This window comes from Sitophilus oryzae, unplaced genomic scaffold (genome assembly GCF_002938485.1).
Source record: "Sitophilus oryzae breed Bouriz unplaced genomic scaffold, Soryzae_2.0 scaffold_942_pilon_pilon, whole genome shotgun sequence".
Classification (NCBI taxonomy): Eukaryota; Metazoa; Arthropoda; class Insecta; order Coleoptera; family Curculionidae; genus Sitophilus; species Sitophilus oryzae.
The window spans coordinates 549,086-568,690 of NW_022147575.1; the positions used below are offsets into that span (position 1 = coordinate 549,086).

Below are 19,605 nucleotides of genomic sequence, written 5' to 3' on the forward strand. Positions count from 1 at the left end.
TAGAATTTTGAACATCCTGTATAATTTACGATTTTCATATTTATAGCAAAGTAAGTACAGACCATCTAAAGTAAATACCTAATATAGTTTTGATTTCAGAACAGTTGTACGTGTATTTTTAATAAATTTTTTTAAGAAGGGCTGAAAAATATATTAGTCAAAAATGCAATAATATACAGGGTGTTCCATTTAAAAAAATCATCCAGGTCCACTCACACTTTTTTGAGCCACCCTATAGAAGTTAAAATATTTTTCTGAATACATCCTGGTATATACTTTAGGTTTGCACTTAAACAAAATTCTCAAGTTTTTTATACTAGGAGCTACAGATGCCAGACGCACTATTGCCGGACCCTGTATACCTACAATATATCAAATGTAACGAAAAAAAAACTCTTGTGATTTATACTATAATAATATTACCTTGTGATCAAAAAAAGGCGTCAAGTTGGCTTGGCAATGATTATCGATATCATTCCCCATTATAATTTTACACAAATAATGACTGCGTTCTTCATTTCATAGCCATCTCTGACGCCATTTTTTTTTCAATCCTATTGTATTAATATTATTTTAAAAGGGAAAAAAGTTAATCTTTTTATGGGTTTTATAGTAAGCCACCAAATCCTCGTGGGTGAGATAATTATTTCCCTTGCCCTTCTGCTACGTTAGAATGTTCATTTCCTCACTGTATATAATATAAAATACAGAGCGAATTCACGCATTACGCGTTCCTATATCGAAACAAACCACAAGGTAATTTGCAAAATTAGATTCCCAGAAAATGGATGAACATGTAAACAAGCAAAGAACCCCTAATTTGCCTCCAAATTCGCGCTTTGGTTTATAATATTCCACTTATCTACTAATAGGAGATATTTAATACTTAATATCTCACACAAAATATGTTATGAGTTTGGTAGTTTAGAAATTTCCTAATAGGAGGAGCTTTCCTAATGGAGATTTAGGAGATTTCCTTAGGTTTTCCTAATATATTAGGGCCTGAAAACTTTTCAATCAAATAAAGAACGTTTGTAAAAAGTAAGGTACTTATTTTAAATCTACACGTTAGCAGTTAGTAGGTAATTACATTATTAAAATATACAGGGTGCTCCAGAAATAAGTGCAAGTATTTTACGGGTAGTATAGTTCAACCACAGAAACACGTCCATGAGGTTTTTTTAATTGTGACAATTTTATATTTTTCTTGACATTTTCCGGAAACTATTGAAAAACTTGTGAGAGCCGCTTGTTCAGTTTGGGGAAATTTCTTTATAGAGCTTCGATAGAATGCAATGTTACCACGATGTTTGGTACGACTGATATCGGAGATGGAGAACTACCCCATATAAAACCGTCTCAGATACTGGCTTTTGTTAAAGTCCTGAGACTGCATGATGAGTTATAACTTAAGAAAGGGAGACACAGTAGATTTGTAAAGACTTTTTTGAAGAAATCAAACCCATGCATTTGTTAGTCTATCCTCTATACATGTCTGAAGGATAAAAGCTGTTATATTTAATTGTGTTTTCTTTTTTCTGGCAATATAAAATACCGGAATTATTTAGTTTAAACCTATTAAAACCTTTCTGTAAAATTCCACCTATCAAAAATTCGTTCTCGGTGACGCAGAAAAATTAATAATAATAAATTAAAAACAGATTATTTTGAAACTCAAAATCTATTGTTTATTCGTTTAGATGAGTTGCCGATGTTATAACAAATATGATATTAAGTTAGTGGTAAATAATAATTTTAAGGTTCAATAATTCTAGACTATTATAGTTGTGTCATGAAGTATTGTTTTCATACTGCTCTGTTATTATTTTTGCACAGACCTACATTAAAGAAATATTTTTAAGTTCTATCATAATAGTATATATAATGTTCTTGAGTTCCGCTTAAAGTTGTTTTCCACTTGGGAAGTATAACGGTTTTGGTCCAATTAGTGGAGTGTTCGCTCTTTTTCTAGCTCCAGTTCATACCAAATAAACTTTTAGTCACGTGATTAAGCTTGACCGGCTGACCGGCACAGCTTTGCCCACTTTTATATACAGGGTGAGTTTCCTACGATGCTCTCTATGGGTATCTCGGAAACTACTGGAGATAGAGAGTGGGTTAAATGGGGAAAGAATTGCAGTTTTGTGGGGTCATAAATATACGCCTTTCAGATTTTTGAAAAACTCCAAGGCTTACTAGATATTTCGAAAAAAAACAAATTTCGGATATTTTAAAAATTGTCCCTAACTCCATTATAAGCTCTTTTAGACAAAAAGTTTTCAGATAAAAGTTGTAGATAATCACATCCTTTATGAGACTGTGCCTCCCGTTTTCTTTTAAAGCCTGTCATTTTTGACATATGACACAAACATATGTTTTTTTAAATGGCCATTTTTTAAGCTTTTCAGCGATATAAGCTATAATATGTTTTCTTAAAAAAAATTACAGAGTTATAGCCAATTCTTATCATTTTTAAACAATTTCACTTAGTTAGCCATGGAAACAAGTTTAATCGTCTTTGCTCTCAGAAATGTGAAGCTGTCACATCCAAACTTTGTAATTTAAAATAAACAAAAATTGTAAATATGAATTTTTCAAATGAAGAAAAGCGTGTAGATACTCCCGCATCATTAGAGTGGTTCCTCCCCCCCCCCTCATAATGAAAGAAATGTTAAAAATTATTTATATCATAATTATGCAAACTCAGGGATAGAAAGAGGTGGCCCAATTGTATATGGGCCTCCTCAATCACCTGACCTATCCATTTTAAATTTTTTTTTATGTGGTATGGTTAACAATAAGGTTTACAAAAGAACTTGTGAATTAAGAGAGACACTCGAAGTGGCGGTACGAGAGAAGTTTAATTAAGTCGACCGGTCCTTCTATGAGAGTAGGTAGTAATTCAGTTTTAAAAAGATGCAACTCAAAACAATGGCGGATTTTTTGAACATTTTCTAAAATAACTTAAAGTGTATGCAGTGATATTATTTTTTAAGTTTTAGTTTGTGTAATGTAAATTGTAAGGAACCGTTTAGTAATATATTCTAACTTTTTATAAGTATGATAAATCATAATAGAATAAGAATACCATGCAATCCAATTGAAATTAATCAAGAAAGATCAGAATTGGCTATAACTAAATGTAACGGTTAACGTATCCTCGAAAATGTATGGTCAAAAAAGTTGAACCAATAATCCTACACGCTTTTCTTCATTTGAAAAATTCATATTTACAATTTTTGCTTATTTTAATTTACGTTTGGATGTGGCAGTTTCACTTTTCTGAGAGCAAAGACGATTAAACTTGTTTCCATGGCTAACTAAGTGAAATTGTTTAAACATTATAGGAATTGACTATAACTCAGTAATTTTTCGAAGAAAACATATTTTAGCTTATATCGCCGAAAAGCTTAAAAAATGGCGTTTTTTATGAAGTCATGGCAAACTATGGTTTCCATTTAAAAAAACATATGTTTGTGTCATATGTCAAAAATGACAGGCTTTAAAAGAAAACGGAGGGCACAGTCTCATTAAGGATGTGATTATCTACAACTTTTATCTGAAAACTTTTTGTCTAAAACAGCTTATTATATATATATATATATATATATATATATATATATATATATATATATATATATATATATATATATATATATATATATATATATATATATATATAAGGCTATACATTATGGAGAGAGTACAAAATATAAATATCTAGGCAGTTGTTGACCGAAAACTTGGATCAATTAGCAGAAATAAAATGAATAGAAATAGCCAGAGCAACCTTTGTAAACCAACAAAAAATGTGAATATATCTAATGATTGAAGTAATTATGATAATCAATAGAGAGAAGATCCAAACCCAATGTTCCTAATAGATGATATATATATATATATATATATATATATATATATATATATATATATATATATATATATATATATATATATATATATATACACCTATGGAGAATACAAAATATAAATATCTAGGCAGTTGTTGACCGAAAACTTGGATCAATCCATGAAATAAAGCTCGAATAGAAATAGCCAGAGCAACCTTTGTAAAACTCAAAAAATGTCTCTGCAGTGGAGACATCAACTTAAGGCTTAGATTAAGAATGCTAAGGGGTTACATATTTGCAACTCTACTCTATGGTTCAGAGGCTTGGACACTTAAAAAGGCCGAAATGGAGAAGCTTGAGGCATTCGAGAGATGGTGTTATCGGCGTATGCTGAGGATTGCATGGACTGACAAGGTTACAAATGTAGAACTGCGACGCAAAATTCAGAAGGACGAAGAAGTGATTAACACCCTTAAAAAGAGAAAACTTGAGTACTTTGGACACATAATGAGCTCGAATAGAAATAGCCAGTGCAACCTTTGTAAAACTCAAAAAATATCTTACTTAAACTTAAAGTATATATATACTTTGGACACATAATGAGAGGACCTAAATATGCCCTGCTGCAGAACATAATAGAAGGAATGATAAAGGGCAGAAGGAGTCAAGGAAGAAGAAGAACATCATGGCTCAAGAATTTGAGAGAATGGTTTGGAATGACTTCAAACCAGTTATTCAGAGCAGCCGTTAACAAAGTTAGAATTGCCATGATGATTCATTAGATTCCATTAGGGGATGGAACCCGAAGAAGAAGAATAATAAATAAATAAATTATAAATATATAAACAGTTAGGATTATTTACATCAACAAAATTCACCTTTTTAAAAGCATTTAAGGGACATAAAGCGCCATTACTACTGCTTTCCCGTTCAAAATATTCTAATAAAGTTGCGATGGTTTTTTTTACGGTTATTAAGCTATTCTTATACACTTCGCACTAAAATAGATTCTAAAAAGAACAATGTTCGACTGCAAGGTCTGCTAGTAAACATTTTCAAGCTTAAAGTATCACAACACTATGTATTTAAACCAAAAACTCGTAATACTAAACCAAAGTGTCAAAACGAATGACAGTGTGAGGAAATAAATAAAAAAAATTGCGGCAACTTGACATTTTTTACAGCAGAGCTACCACCTGAATCCCCAGCGGGAAATTTAAATTCCAGTTAGTCAGCAAGGCGCCGAATATGTACGTGGTTGGCAACAATGAATTTAAAAATCGCCTCCTCGATTACGTAATTAAAAGTTTAATTGATATGAAATATAGATCGTTTGTCTTTTTATGCCTTCTATTTGGTGGGCTGGCACCCAGAGTAAGAGGATTTTATTTTCTTTGCCTAATTTGTTTAACTTTTCTAGGCACTCTGTGGCACAACTTTGAATTTTAAATTGTAATAATGCAATAGTTTTTTTTTGTATATTATACAGATATTCCTTGACATCGGATATTTCATATATTTAAAACATTTTTATAATTAGAAATTTTTATGTAGAAATATTTTCTTATATTTTGATTATTTATTTATTTTAGCTGTAAAGTAATACTTTCCACAAAAAACCGAAAGTGTGTCAATGTGCCTTCCTGCACTTTAACCTAGGTCGAAAAATATTTTATTTTGTACCTCATAACATGCCATTTTCCGATTTTCAATTACTCCGTACTTTAGCCGACAAGCAGCTTTATATAAACTAATATTTCCCGCAAATAAAATAGGAGCATCAGTCTGCCTTTCTTCATCTTTAACTATATAGGTTGTACCTGTTACAAGTTTGCGTCCCCATTAGGGGTTCTTTGAAGTCAAATCTCTCCATTAACTTCAAGCTTTCATATGCGGTCCTCTGTGTTATACAATATACTATACCCATAAGATGCAACAAGTTAGCGTGGCCTATTTATTAAAAGGCCTAAGAGTTTGGGTTCACTAACCGTATTTCTGCTGCCTATATTTACAATAATTGAATCTGAAGGATAAAAGAAAATATTTTTATTTCGCTTAGACCGAATTCTGAATTTTCTACTAAGTTTAAATGTTAGTTTATGCTGAGATATTGGTTGAGGAATTTTTTGAGTGATCTTGAACTGAAAATATTTACACTTATTTAAGACTCATCCTGTATAATCAATTAGCTACAAATACTCCTCGCCGATTAGTGTGAGTATATAACATAAACATGTATGACAATTTAAACTTGTCAAATAAATAAATAATAATAAATCTGTTTTGTCGGATCTACTCTGAAAATATAGATTTTTTCGAGTCATTCCTTGTCTAATATAAACCTTACAATAGTACGGGAGACTGTTTTAAAATTCAGAAAGAAAAATGGAATAATGTATAAGAGAAATTTCACAGCCTTTTTCGGAGAGGATTCTTTGTTTTTGAGCATATTTAAAATTCCAATATATCTGTTCACACTTGTGTTTATATTTAAGGAATTCTCCGTGTTTTTCATAATATAAAATATATAATTTTCATGGTAGGAAAAAATAGAAAGAAATATTTATAACGTATTCAATAATTATTTTTGGTCACTTCCTCTTTCACCGGAAATGACTACAAGTTTTGATTTTTAAATGACACCTTCGGTATTTTTTTTTTCTTTATTCGATAGAAAATGTCACTATGAACAGAATGATATATTATATGTCAAATTTTGACATTTTTGCATATGGTTTATTTAAAATTGTAATATGCGGTTCATAACGACAATTTGATTCGGAATACCAAGTATGTGGTACCAAATTATTGATAAAAAATGTGTTTTCCAAATATGCTAATGAGCCACCTTGGTTCCATTTGAAAAAGTTGAGATATGATTAAAAATACGATTAGGGCATCTTTTAACCGGCCCTGGCAAGACACGAAAAACGTTAGATGCTCCCAAGGACTGTATATTCTAGTCGTAGTCGCCGTGGAATGCTATGTCACGCGCTGACCAGCGCCCACAGTGCGGCGGATGGTTACTCTAGCGGGACAAAATCTCAAGAGCAATGTTTGGGACTTAAAATCTAAGAACGTAGCAAATGGTCTAATATATAGCAACTATATAGTTAAATTTATTTATTTATTAACAACTTAATTTATTAATAAATAAATACAAGATAATAAAACTATGATAATATTCGTACATGACACACAAAAACCGTATTGTAAACTATTGCCAAATACATAAAGATTTGATATCATTCAATATATCGATATTTGAAAAAAAAGTGAAAGTTTGATATCTGCAGAACAAAGGCACGAAGGATTTTAACAAATAATATACGTACAGTAGAAAAATACATACCTTTGGCAATCTTCAACATAATTTGGCTATAAGCACTTGTAAATATTTCGTTTTCGTATGATCTCTGCCTTGCTGAGCAGAAAACGACCAAATTTGGTTGATAAAAATGTATCGAAATACAAAGAATATTCATGCATTTTTCTATCAATTGGAATGTTTACTATTTATTCTTATCAGTACACATTTTGGCTTATTTCTAACCAAACGCTTTTGTCCCGCTAAATTTATCTTCCAACGAACTGTGCGTTCGTCCGTTAAATGCAAAAATAACTGTCACTGTATAAAATCTTTAGCGCCAACTTTAACTCGGTCAGTAGATGATATAAAAAAACTGACAGTGCAGGAAGATAGGAATCGAACTATCCTTATCTCTATAGTATCCTTGAGACGCTCCAGTCTATTTTTCCAAGACTCCTTGATTAAAAATTAGTGTTTTTAACACAGCTATGGCATCAACATGGCATTAATATTTAAAAAACGATTTTTTTAAGCGAAAATGTCAAAAGTTGACAAGAGTGTCATATACTAAAATTCCAAATCTCGTTTTTTTACTGAAAAAAATAAAAAAGTTATGGTTGAGCCGCTTTTGTGAAACACCCGGTATGTAGATAATATTGAAGAGATTTTTTCGCCAAATTAGAAATGTTATTCTAGAAAAAGTAAAACGGCAATTATTTCCAGTTTTTTTTCCGCTCTTAGTTACTGAGATTGGGTCTAAACCTCCTTGTTTCTTTGCAGTTCCAGCAAAAGAATTAAGAGACAGAGATCACAGAACCATGAGGGTGAACCTAAGGGTAGGAAAACGTTTTGGGGAGTCTGGATACGACGAGGATGAAGGTAAGATCCAGAGGGGTAATTATGTGTTTTAGCACAATATAGACAAAATTACGGGCCTTACTTTCCTTTAATTCCTGCATGACAAGTACTTTTTATTTTCTCATTTTATTTATTTCGTTGGACATTTCTTTTTTTACTTTGAGTAAAGTTTTGAGTCTAGCCTCCCCCCTTTCCCGAATCCTGGATCCGCCACTGGTTGAATAGGCTGTGATTTAGACCTTTATTGACATGTGTAGAAAAAATAGTGTAAAATTACGTGCTAAGATACGCCCTAAAGTTAAGAATTATTTTTTCTTTTCTTTTAATACACTTTTAGATAGATGTTAAGTTGTATTTCTAACTGAATTTTGAACTAAAGCCCCTAGGAGACGAATGCTTCCTAGACTTCGAACAGGCAAACGATTTTACCACACTGAACACCTTACACCCACTACACTGCCACAGAACACTGATACAGACTTTGATAAAACGCCATTGGAGTTAATCAAAGGTAATTAATATATCGCGAGATATAGACAAATACACGACCAGATTTTGTTTTGGCAATACATGCGTGGTATCGATTAAAAACGACATCATGGTAGGTGTAGAAATTTTAATTCACAGTCATGTCACATGTCATGTAGTGGTTTTCAAACCACATCTTTTATGATTTATTAAAATCTATCATGTAATTCTTGTTATAAACGTTATATCTAAATCGAAATTTCCGAGAAAAAAAAAACATTTTCCTGATATTTTATATCTAAATATTTATTTCAATATAAATTATTTTATTTTTATTTAAAGGTGTATCCAGGGTTGTCCGAACTGTTTTTGAGAAACTTCGCCAGCATATTCAGATAAAAATAAGTAAAAAAGTTTGTATAAATGTATGTCCTAAAATGCTTAGTTTCTGAGATACAGAGTGTAGAAGTTTCATTTTTATATCGATTTTTTCCTAATAATTTCTGAAGTAACGTCAATATTTGGATGAAAATTGAGTTTTTTGACATGAGAAATTTGATTTTGATGTCAATATGACTCCTAATTATAGAGGGCGCCACCTACATATTTTTTAACTGGTTTGAAGAGTAATAACTTTTCTTCCGTATTTGTATAAAACTACTGAGTATATTTATGACGTTTTTTATGTAAAAAAGGTCTCTTGGTAAAAATCGCTACGAGTAATGGTTCTCGAGATATTTGGAATCGAAATTATCAATACCTGTTAGCTGACATAAATTAAACATGTTGACTGAATAGTTATTAGACTGAAATCATAAATTTGAAATGTTTTTTGTGTCAAAAGTTGAACAGAAACCGTTTTATTATGATTAATTTTAAAAAATAAAAAGTTCCCAAATTTATCATTGCAGTCAAATAACTATCAACTCAACCTGTTTATTTTTGCCAATAACGACATGTCTTGACTATTTCCATTCTAAATATCTTGAAAATGGTTACTCCTAGCGATTTTTACCAAGAGACATTTTTTACGTAAAAATCACGGAAATGTATATTTTTGCACCCAGTAGTTTTATACAGGTACGGACGAAAAGTTATTACTCTTCAAAACAGTTAAAACACATGTAGGTGGCGCCCCCTACAAATAGGAGTCATATTGACATCAAAATAAAATTTATCATTCCAAGATACTTCCAGACATCAATTTTTATTCAAATATTGACGTTGCTTCAGAAATTATTTGGAAAAAATCGAAATAAAAATTAAACTTCTGCACCCTGTATCTCCGAAACTAAGCATTTTAGGACCTATATTTATACGAACTTTTTTACTTATTTTTATCTGCAGAATATGCAGCCGAAGTTTTCGGAATACAGTTCGGACCACCCTGTATATGTCATGCTTTATCGGGCCTTATGTGGCGATATAAAATCTAGATATGTCGTGGCCATACGATGATTTGAAAAGAAATTTTAATTTTTTAGTGATAAATAAACGAGAAATTCACAACCCCAAAAGAAGACTGAGATTAGTGGTACGACCGGGCAAGAGATCGTTCGAGAACCAAGATCCGTTGCAATATTACAATGATCGCAGGGATGAAAATATGCAAGGTACATCTTTTATTTACGTAGCCAGGTATCACTGAACCACTCTCTTAGAATGGCACTTTCTTTAACTCTTCAGGAGCACTTTCCTTCTTCTTTCCATATCTTTACTAATAGTAGAAACGCGAAAGCTTGTTTGGTTAGGTCTTGCACTGTCGGTTCTTGGTCTTGCAGGTCCAACGCTGGTCTTGGTCTCAGCCTCAGCCAACCTTCATCATGTAAATAACGATCCAAGACTTTGTTGCCAAGCCTGTATGGGCCCTTTTTAATATCTCCGAACATATATTCGCATCACACATCTATTCTTATACACAAACAAAATATATTTTGTCCACGACCAGTTAATAATAAATCAATATTCTACTTCCTAGCTGAAGGAATATGATGCCCATATTTGTCATAGAGTGAAATATAACAGCTGATAACAGTGAATTATGATAAATCACACTTTGCATTTACTCTTTCATTTACTTTACATTTGTTGCTATGCCAACGTGACAATCACAACATCCCGATGCGCGGCGTGATGCGCGGCGTGGGTGATTTGACGTTTTTCTTATCTTTTTTTTAATTAATTTTGACGTTTAAAATTGTCAAATGTTAAGTAGGTAGTGATTATTAAGTGGCATATCAAGAACTCGTTTAATATCAAAAAATGAATTATGCGTGTGATAATGAGCCCTGTACACCACCAGAGCAGAGACGAGACCCACATATCAGAGGCGGTCAAATTAGCAAGTCTTGGATTGCTACCACAAAAGTCTAAGGAACATTACATGTCTGCCTATAAAAACTTTCTAGACTGGGGGATTGCTAAAGGCATAAATCAAAGAATATACCTAGCTAGAAAAAGAACGGACTCTGCCATACTGAAAAATGGTCCTACAGAAGTGGCGCCATCTATTGAGTAGGGCTTGTTTAAAATGGATCGAAGCGCGGGCTTTTTAAATGAGCGTATTTATTGAATTTTGCTCTAAAATAATTAAATTGGTTTTTAAATCTTACTTTTTACACAAATTCAACAATACTAATAACAAGTATCGTTGTGATGTGTAAAAAATAAGATTTAACAGTATAATTTATACAATTATTAAATAAAATTAAAGCCAAACATGTGTAAATATTATTTATTATTTAAAGTTTTTATTTATATGTCAAATATTTAAACATCGTTTATTATAATAAAACAAGACCAACGTAATACGCCCAAAGTTTTGTAAATGGAGTAAATATAAATAGGTACTTAAATGATTGTTTTATTATTGTAGTATAATTTATCTACTATTCGATATTATATCTAAAACCGTAACAGTATGTTTAATAGATCACTTTAGTTTTGAGAGTTTTTTTAAGAAACTTCAACATTTTTCATGTCGTCGGTCTACAAGCAAAACATACTAAGTCCAAAACATTATAACTTTTAATGCATTTGAATGCACTGAGCTAACGCTATTAAGGATTTTAATGGGTATTAACTAGCCACATTTAACTAGCCAAATGCTATAAATATGTCAAAAATGAAAAATCAAACTTACTGTATTCTACTTGTGGGCCGACGATACCAATTTTCATGAACAGAGTAAATATTACCATGTAGGTACCATTTTTTTTAGATATAAAGAGGTCAACAGAATTCTTGTTGCGTCCCAGGGTAGGCAAGTTGGATAAAAACTTTCAAATGAGATCAGTGGACAAGAGAAATGACCCTAAAGCGACTGACTTGTGGTTTGGTCCACGAATAGGAAGATCTAGTGACGAAACATTCGAAGGCATACCATGGAATTACGTTATTTTCAATGGTAAGCAGATCAAAATAAAACAATAATTCACCCAGTACAAACACTTTACTTTTAACATTGAACGATTCTCCTGTCCGAAAAAGTAGCAAAATAAGCGTTCGGCATTTAACGTTTTATGTAAAACTGACTAGGTATTTTTACACAAATGAAGAAGGAAATTAAAGATAAAGGATTATACTCTATCCGTATTGTAGCACATTTTAGACAACTTTTTTATTTTTAAGATTTTGATGGTCAAACATCAACAAAATATTCCTTACGTTTGGACTAAATTTTCTCGAAAATAAAGACATAATTTATAATTTCGTTACAATACGGAAATAGATTGACGGTTTGTGATTACAGTGATATATAATTTATATGGTTTTGTAAAAAATTGCTCGCTATTTTATGGCAAATGCCCAAGCTCTGCAAACCTTAATCAAGGCACGTGTGTTTGGAATTTTGCGTGTGGCTTAACAAGACAAGATCGGGCTAAGCTTTAGGCAGATTTCTTAAATATAATATATATTTCCATCGGCCACACACCCGCTTTACCCGTCCCCTGAGAGCGACCCGAACAGTACAGCGTAATAGACTCTTAAGTCGAGTTCATACGCATCTGCTTCCGTGTATCGCTCCGTCACTCCAATCATGTTGAAATGTGATCTGTCATTTTTTTAAATAAACCAATAAGACTAAATAAAAACAACGAGAGACGACGCATGACGGATTTATATATAAATCCCTTTGAATAAGAAGACTAAGGACTAAGACTAAGGACTTTAACAAATATCTTTATGAACGAAAAAAATCCACCACTAGCAACTGCCGCTATTGCCAGAAAGAAGATGATGTAAAGCATACAATGTTCGAATGCCCAAACTGGTCCATAGCAAGAGAAACCTATCTTCAAAAAACAGGCATGTTATTTACAGCAGAAAACATGATGAGGAGCCTAATAGAGTCCAAAGAAGGATGGAACCACGCATATATGGCAATTAGAACAATTATGGCGACAAAAGAAAGTGATCATAGATCACATGTATGAGAGAGGAAAAAGGAACAGACATAGAAACTACAAGTAGAATGAGAACCTAGAACGCTCTGCCAAGAGCTGAGAGAAACATCCAGCATATCGTTTTCGAAGTAATGCGAAAGCGGTTTCCGAATCGATTTGCTGTGGAACAGAGGGGGAAGGTTTTAGTCGGTCGGTAGTACCAATCCGACACTGTCTGGGCACACAACAGCGCGCAAGCAGCCCATTCGTCTGATAAGCAGATTCCTAATCCCTGCTTTAAAAAAAAAGAAGACTAAGGAAGGAGTAGTGTCAGTGTTAATTTAAGTTCTGCCACAATTTCCATCTAGATTTACTACCTTTATACAACTATCAGTAGTAGAATAAATAATAAATAACATAAAGTAAGCTCCGTAAAGACTGACAAATCCATAAAATTTCAAATCAAATTCAAATGTGTCAAATGAATCGTCAAACAGAACTGTCAAGGATCCCCACCCTAGAGTGCTTTTTCCGCCCACCATGCATGAATACATGGATAGCATTATGCTCCTTCCTTAGTCTTCTTATTCAAAGATAAATCCATAAACCCATCAGTGTGGACGTCATCTGCATTTTTCTGTCATCGTTTGTATTAAGAAAGCCTCTTTTCTTTTTCTTTTAGAGGCTATCGCTTCTTTCATAATCATTTTTGCATTGTTAGAATTTAGAATTTAGAATAAGTGGGAGGGGGGTTAATCTCTGCGACCTTAGGGATCTATTGTGTCCCCCTTTCTTGAGTTATAACTCATCATACAGTCCCAGGACTTCCTACGGAGACCCGTGTCCTTCACAGTCGAGGAGCTACGACCCAGGCCGGGTAGACGAAACGGTAGCTTGTGTCGCCTGTTGGGTTTAGAGGTAGGAGGTAGGCTCCCGACCCTTGGAGGAGGTGGTAACTTGTATGCCACTTGCAGAGGATGGTGTCACGCAAGTGTCAGCCACCTCTCCTGTAGTTCTCTTTGGGTTTGGCCCCTTGGAACTTTCATTGTTACTGTTCCCAGTGTTGCTAGGGGGTTTCCACACAGCTTCACCGGTGATGTTTTTATTACTATTATTACCAGATCTCATAGTGTTCCCATGAGTCGCTAGGGACAGTCGGTCCACTTCTACCGAGCCCCGCATGTAGAAGTAAGGGGTAAAATACAATGGGGTGTCCCAAGGTTGAGGCTGTCCGTAGCCCCGCCCGGTATCGTTATATGTCTTGGTGCAATTCCCTGGCCACGACACTACAGTCAGGGACAAGACGATGAGTGAGATGCTTTTTAGACCAAGCCAAGTGCTAGGGGGGATTCCCCCCAGCACCTGACCAGGAGCTTCCCCACCAACGACAAGGTCTTGCATCTCCTAGGGGAAGTTTTTGCATTGTTAAAATCTACTCTGTGCCCTGTGTCCCATGAATGCTGACAAATCTTAGATTTGTGAAAATCGCTCTTTCTTAAATAATCTTTAAGTTCTTTAATTCGAACATTTAAAGGTCTAGATGTTTCACCAATATAACATTTATCACATTCACGTGGTATTTTGTATATTACATTTTTTGTTTGTTGTCCAGTGTTCATTGGTTGCAGGTTGCGTTTTGTGTTTTGAAAGATGTTCGTATGTAATATATTGTTTTCCTATCCTTATTTTTTCCGAAACGCCTCGTATGTACGGAATTATAAGTTGTATATATTGTATATTGTTATCATTGTGAAAAAATGTGTAAAATTTGTTATTAAAATAACAAATAACATATGCTCAGGCGTAGTTAGAAGTATAATAGCGAATGAGAGACTTAGAGAGACCCATAACATATCATTAGGAGCGCGACAAACTGTATTCACAGCGGTTAATATTTTCCTACCACCTTGTACTGTTTACCACTAAGGGTGGCTGCAACGACGCCCCGTAATCTTGCTGTTAAAATATAACAGCTGGTTTTTATAATATAAAAAACAATTGTTTTATTTTAACAGCAGGATTACGGGAGGTCGTTGCAGCCATCCTAAATGTAATAATTTAAATAAGGAGAACATAAAAGCTTTTATATTTAACAGCATTATATATATTTAATTATTCTAATCTACTAATATAATTTCCAAATCTAAGTGTCCAAAAGGGTTCGTATTTTTGTTTTTTACATGCATTTCAGAAACAGTAAATACTCTTTTTCATATAATTATAATGTGTAACATAATGAAGAGTTAAGGGTATTTGTTTATTGTTTGTATATATTAACCGGTTAAAAATTTACATTTTTACAGTATGTATTTGTAATATTTCTAGTAGAGTTTTTTTAGAGTAAGTTTTTATCTCGCATAAAAACTTACTCTAAAAAAACTGTATGCTTCCTTGTATCTGAAACAACATATTTTGAAACTTTACTACACAATTTATTTGTAATTTAAAAAAATGATAAATTAAAACGTATTTCTTTTTTGTATGTAGACAATTTTGCTAGATTTATTTAGTATGTTGTATGCTGACAATAACATTTTAAATTCTAACAAAATACATAGAAGTAGAGAGATCAATGAGAGTCTCAAGAATAATCTAATAATAAATATATTTATTATAGAACAGATTTAGAATTTAACACACCAAGGTACTGTTAAAATTAATACATAGATAAAGAGATAGGAAATATTCTCTTTATTGCTATACATAAACATTTTAATTAGGTATGTCTGATAATATCGATAATAAAAAAATCGACCTTAAACCATATCCGTTCCGTATTTTTTATTGTATTGACGCTATACGTAAGTTTCCGTTCCGTATCAGTTCCATACTTTTTATTGTACAATTTATATCATTACGAAAGTTTTATCTTAAAAATTTGTATGCTTTGAAAAAGGTAATAGATTTAATTAAGAGGTGAAAGTATACATAAATATCAGCAAAATTCTAGCAGAGCTGGTACAAATGTAAGAACTTGACAACGCTGTTTCCGATACGCTTCAGTCCGTCCGCCAAAAAAATGTATGGAAGGAAAGGATATGGAACGGAAGGGAAACGGAACGGATAGCGTGTATTGTCCTATTCATTTACATGATATAATATTTTATGTTGCGATGGGAACTATCGAATGAATTAAACTATCGAATGGTTACTGAATGAATGATTTCAACTATCGAATGGTTTTATTCGAATAAAATCATTCATTCATTTGTATACTAAAGCATATGTGACACCCTCGCCGTGCGACTAAATGGTTATCGTTGAGCCACGACTATCGAATGCTTTTGATAAATGAAATTTAGTATTCGTTTGATTTTTGTGTGCGTCAGTGCATTATTAGTTCTCCAAATTTTTATAATTTCACCTTATAAATACTGTGCTATAAAATATTTAAAATACTAAAATAGTAGTTTTTTTTTAATTGACGATTGTGTGCGTGTGCAGGTGCCAAAATTTTTCCGAAAATTTGTGTGATTTTCCGTAGCCCGATCTTTCAGTTATTTTATTTTATATGGTATATCTATATGGTCTATTTTTAATGGGAAATTTTGAGAAGTAGCAATTTTTAAGAGAGATGAGATGAACTTAGAATTAATTTTAAAAATACATATTTGTATTTTAGATGTTTTAATAATATGAATTAGTTGAACTTAATAATCATATTTTAGTATTAAGTGGTTAAGTAAATGGGGTTATCGAACTCAAATTATGGGGTGAGAAAATTAAATTTTTGCTACGACGTAAAATAATGTTTATATTAAATTATTTAAAATTTTGTTGTTAATAGGTATAACAAATTATTACTGTTATTATTATTTTTATTAAACCAGTCTTTGCTTAAAAACATTAAAAATCATTTTCCTACATCCAAAATAACAAGTATTATTGCAGTGTAACAACAGAATATTAATAAAAAAAAATGCAAAATATATATAGACATACTATCCCTAACTAACTAAAGCCAAACAATAATATTCTTTGCTAATATCAACTAATACCAATATATGGCAACAACGCCCTTCATAATATATTTTCTGTGTAAATACTAGCACCTCAATAAAAAAAATAATGTGTCCTTATCTTCATATGACTCCGCAAAAAATCAAAGATGCCGGCTTCTTTCATAGCAATGCCACGGACCGCTGTCGGGTTTCTCGGAAAGAAACCTACGTCGCCGGGCGACAACTAAAATCCAGTTAATATTTTATTATAATCGATCCTGACGAATAAATGGATTTCATAAATGAATGAATTTTATAAATGAATGCTTTTTGCCTCCGAATTACTAGAATACAATAAGGCAGATGACGCATCTATTCGATAAGTTTTATTCGAATAGTTTTAAACGAATGTTTTTTTACTAGCTATCGAATTATTCGAATGAATTGCAACTATCGAATGTTTTGATAGTATTCATTCGATAGTTCCCACTACTAATTTTATGTAAAAGGAAGGGGAAACGGAAGGGAGCCGGAAGATATGGAAGGTATAGTGAGAATCAACCTTTACTACTCCCGTATCCGTCCCTGCAAATTAGAAGGCGTTTCATTTGAAAAATATTTATCTATCGATATATTTTCCTTAAAGCGCCCATCCCTACTCTCCATAAGAAAGAGCTTTTTGACGGCCTGGCACATCCTCTATCCTCTACCAAACAACTCCATGTAAATATGTTTAGCGGACCTAATGGGTATGCATCAGGGAGAATGCCTTATAAAAGCTGGTAATTATAAGTATAGTGGAATCAGACGAGTCTATCTCTCGGATATTTCGCCTCTATCTTGGCTTTTAACGATCTAACGACTCCAACATTGTTTGTTCCTCTTTTAATATCATTCTCTAACACTTAGATATTTAACATCTATTTTTATTTTGTTTTTACCTTCAATATTGTTCTAATACAGAGTTTCTCAACCTTATAAATGTTTTCCTATTATAATTCACATAAATAAATAAATAAATGCCTTTGTTGTCAAAAAATTTTACAATTTGTAGACAAAGGTAAAGTAAACAAACGAAGTAAACAAAGAAACAAAAGAGAATACAAAACATTATACAAATAACATTGTCAGTCTTATTGTTTAAAATAAACATTTATAAATGTTTACAATGTCAAAGAACAAAAAAAAATAAAAATAAGATTAAAAAATATTTAGTAAGTTTATACTAAATATCAATGATCTCTAGATAAATTTACCTCGATGTCATTGGTAAAAATAATAATAGCAAACATTAGGCCAGTGTTTAGAAGATCAAATTCGATTATCAAAATATAAGTCATTTACGGCGTTGAAAGCCTTGTCTAGTAAATAAGATTTCAATGCTTTGCGAAATGAAGAAAATGATGTTATGGATTTGATTTCAAATGGCAGGCGATTGTGCATTTTTTTTTCGAGTTGTATAATATTGAACTTTTAACTAACTCTGAGCGTGGGGTAGGTAGATAAAGATCTTGTTCCGCCTTTCTGAGTGGATAAGTGTGAGATGGTCTTTCTTGAGAAGCTGATACATGCTTACGTATTAGGCAAACGGATTTTAATATAAATAAGGAAGGAAGAGTTAATATTTTTAATTTTTTAAAAAAGTCCTGGCAATGAGTTCTGCTGTTTAGTCTCAGTGAATATCGAACAGCTCTCTTCTGGAGCTTGAAAATGCGGTCAAATTGAGTCGCACAACACGTACCCCAGAATGGAAGAGCATATCTGAGGTGCGACTCAAAAAGTGCATAATAAACAGTTCTAGCCACTGACAAGTTAAGCCCCTTAGAAACAGATCTTAATGCAAAACAGGCAGAGCTTAATTTTTTCGACAAAGCGTCGATATGCATGTCCCATTTCAGAGAATTGTCTACAACAAGCCCTAATAATTTTACAGATTTTACGGCGTCAATGGTGGTATTGTTAAGTACAAAAGGCTGCAGCGAGTTTTTATACGAAAAAACTTTAGTTTTAGAAATGTTGAGACTCAGGAGGTTCGAATCTCACCAAGATTTATGGTGATTAAGTCATTTGATATAATCCTATGAAGTTCCCTGACGTCCTTGTTACTCCAAATGACGCTAGTGTCGTCCGCAAAAAGACATATTTTACCACTGATGTTTATGTTAGCTATGTCGTTAATAAAAAGAAGAAACAAAATAGGGCCTAGTACTGAGCCTTGTGATACTCCATATTCTATTGGCTTGCTAGAAGACAACGTGGTATCCACCCTCACAAGTTGACTTTTGTTGCTCAGATACGACTTAAACCATTCCGTTAATTGCTTTTAAATACTCAATCTAAAGAAAATAAAGTTAATATGTATATTTATGTTACGGTTAAAGTCCGATGTCCGGTTAAGTTCGACATTAACAGGTTAATGTTTGGGTTTGGTTAGGTTTTTCGTTATTTTGTTGTGTGTTATTCTCAAGATTAACCGGGTAATGTCGATATTAACCGTATATTGGACTTTAACCGTAACATATATATGGTGTTACAAAAAACATATGCCATCTTGCGCGAGGAGATTCCTCACGCACAAATAAAATTAATGTTTCATATCAACCCAAGTCCGATTCTGCATTGTTTTGTACAGGGGTTGCAGAAGTTTTCATTTTTTTTTCGATTTATTCTAATTTTCTTCCAAGTGCTTTTAGCAATTCAAATGAAACTTTTAGAGTAGACTTGTTACTCTGTAAAATTCAGGGGATCCAATATCTGGCCAGTTCAAAAGTTACATGCGATTTCCTATGTTT

The 19,605-nt window shown here is 32.6% G+C and overlaps 1 protein-coding gene across 4 annotated transcripts in view; it reads left to right on the forward strand.

Moving 5' to 3' along the window:
* LOC115890969 overlaps positions 1–19,605 on the forward strand; it is a 110,823-nt gene that overhangs the window by 87,015 nt on the left and 4,203 nt on the right. For 2 of the 4 annotated variants that reach the window (XM_030911341.1, XM_030911338.1), the window contains exons 2-5: positions 7,942–8,040; positions 8,399–8,530; positions 9,972–10,100; positions 11,708–11,893. In XM_030911341.1, the coding sequence (XP_030767201.1) occupies positions 7,980–8,040; positions 8,399–8,530; positions 9,972–10,100; positions 11,708–11,893 (508 nt within the window). In that variant the 5' untranslated portion in view covers positions 7,942–7,979. Of the gene's footprint in view, positions 1–1,712; positions 1,736–7,941; positions 8,041–8,398; positions 8,531–9,971; positions 10,101–11,707; positions 11,894–19,605 lie in introns of those variants that run through there. The other 2 variants (XM_030911339.1, XM_030911340.1) reach the window with 2 other exon arrangements.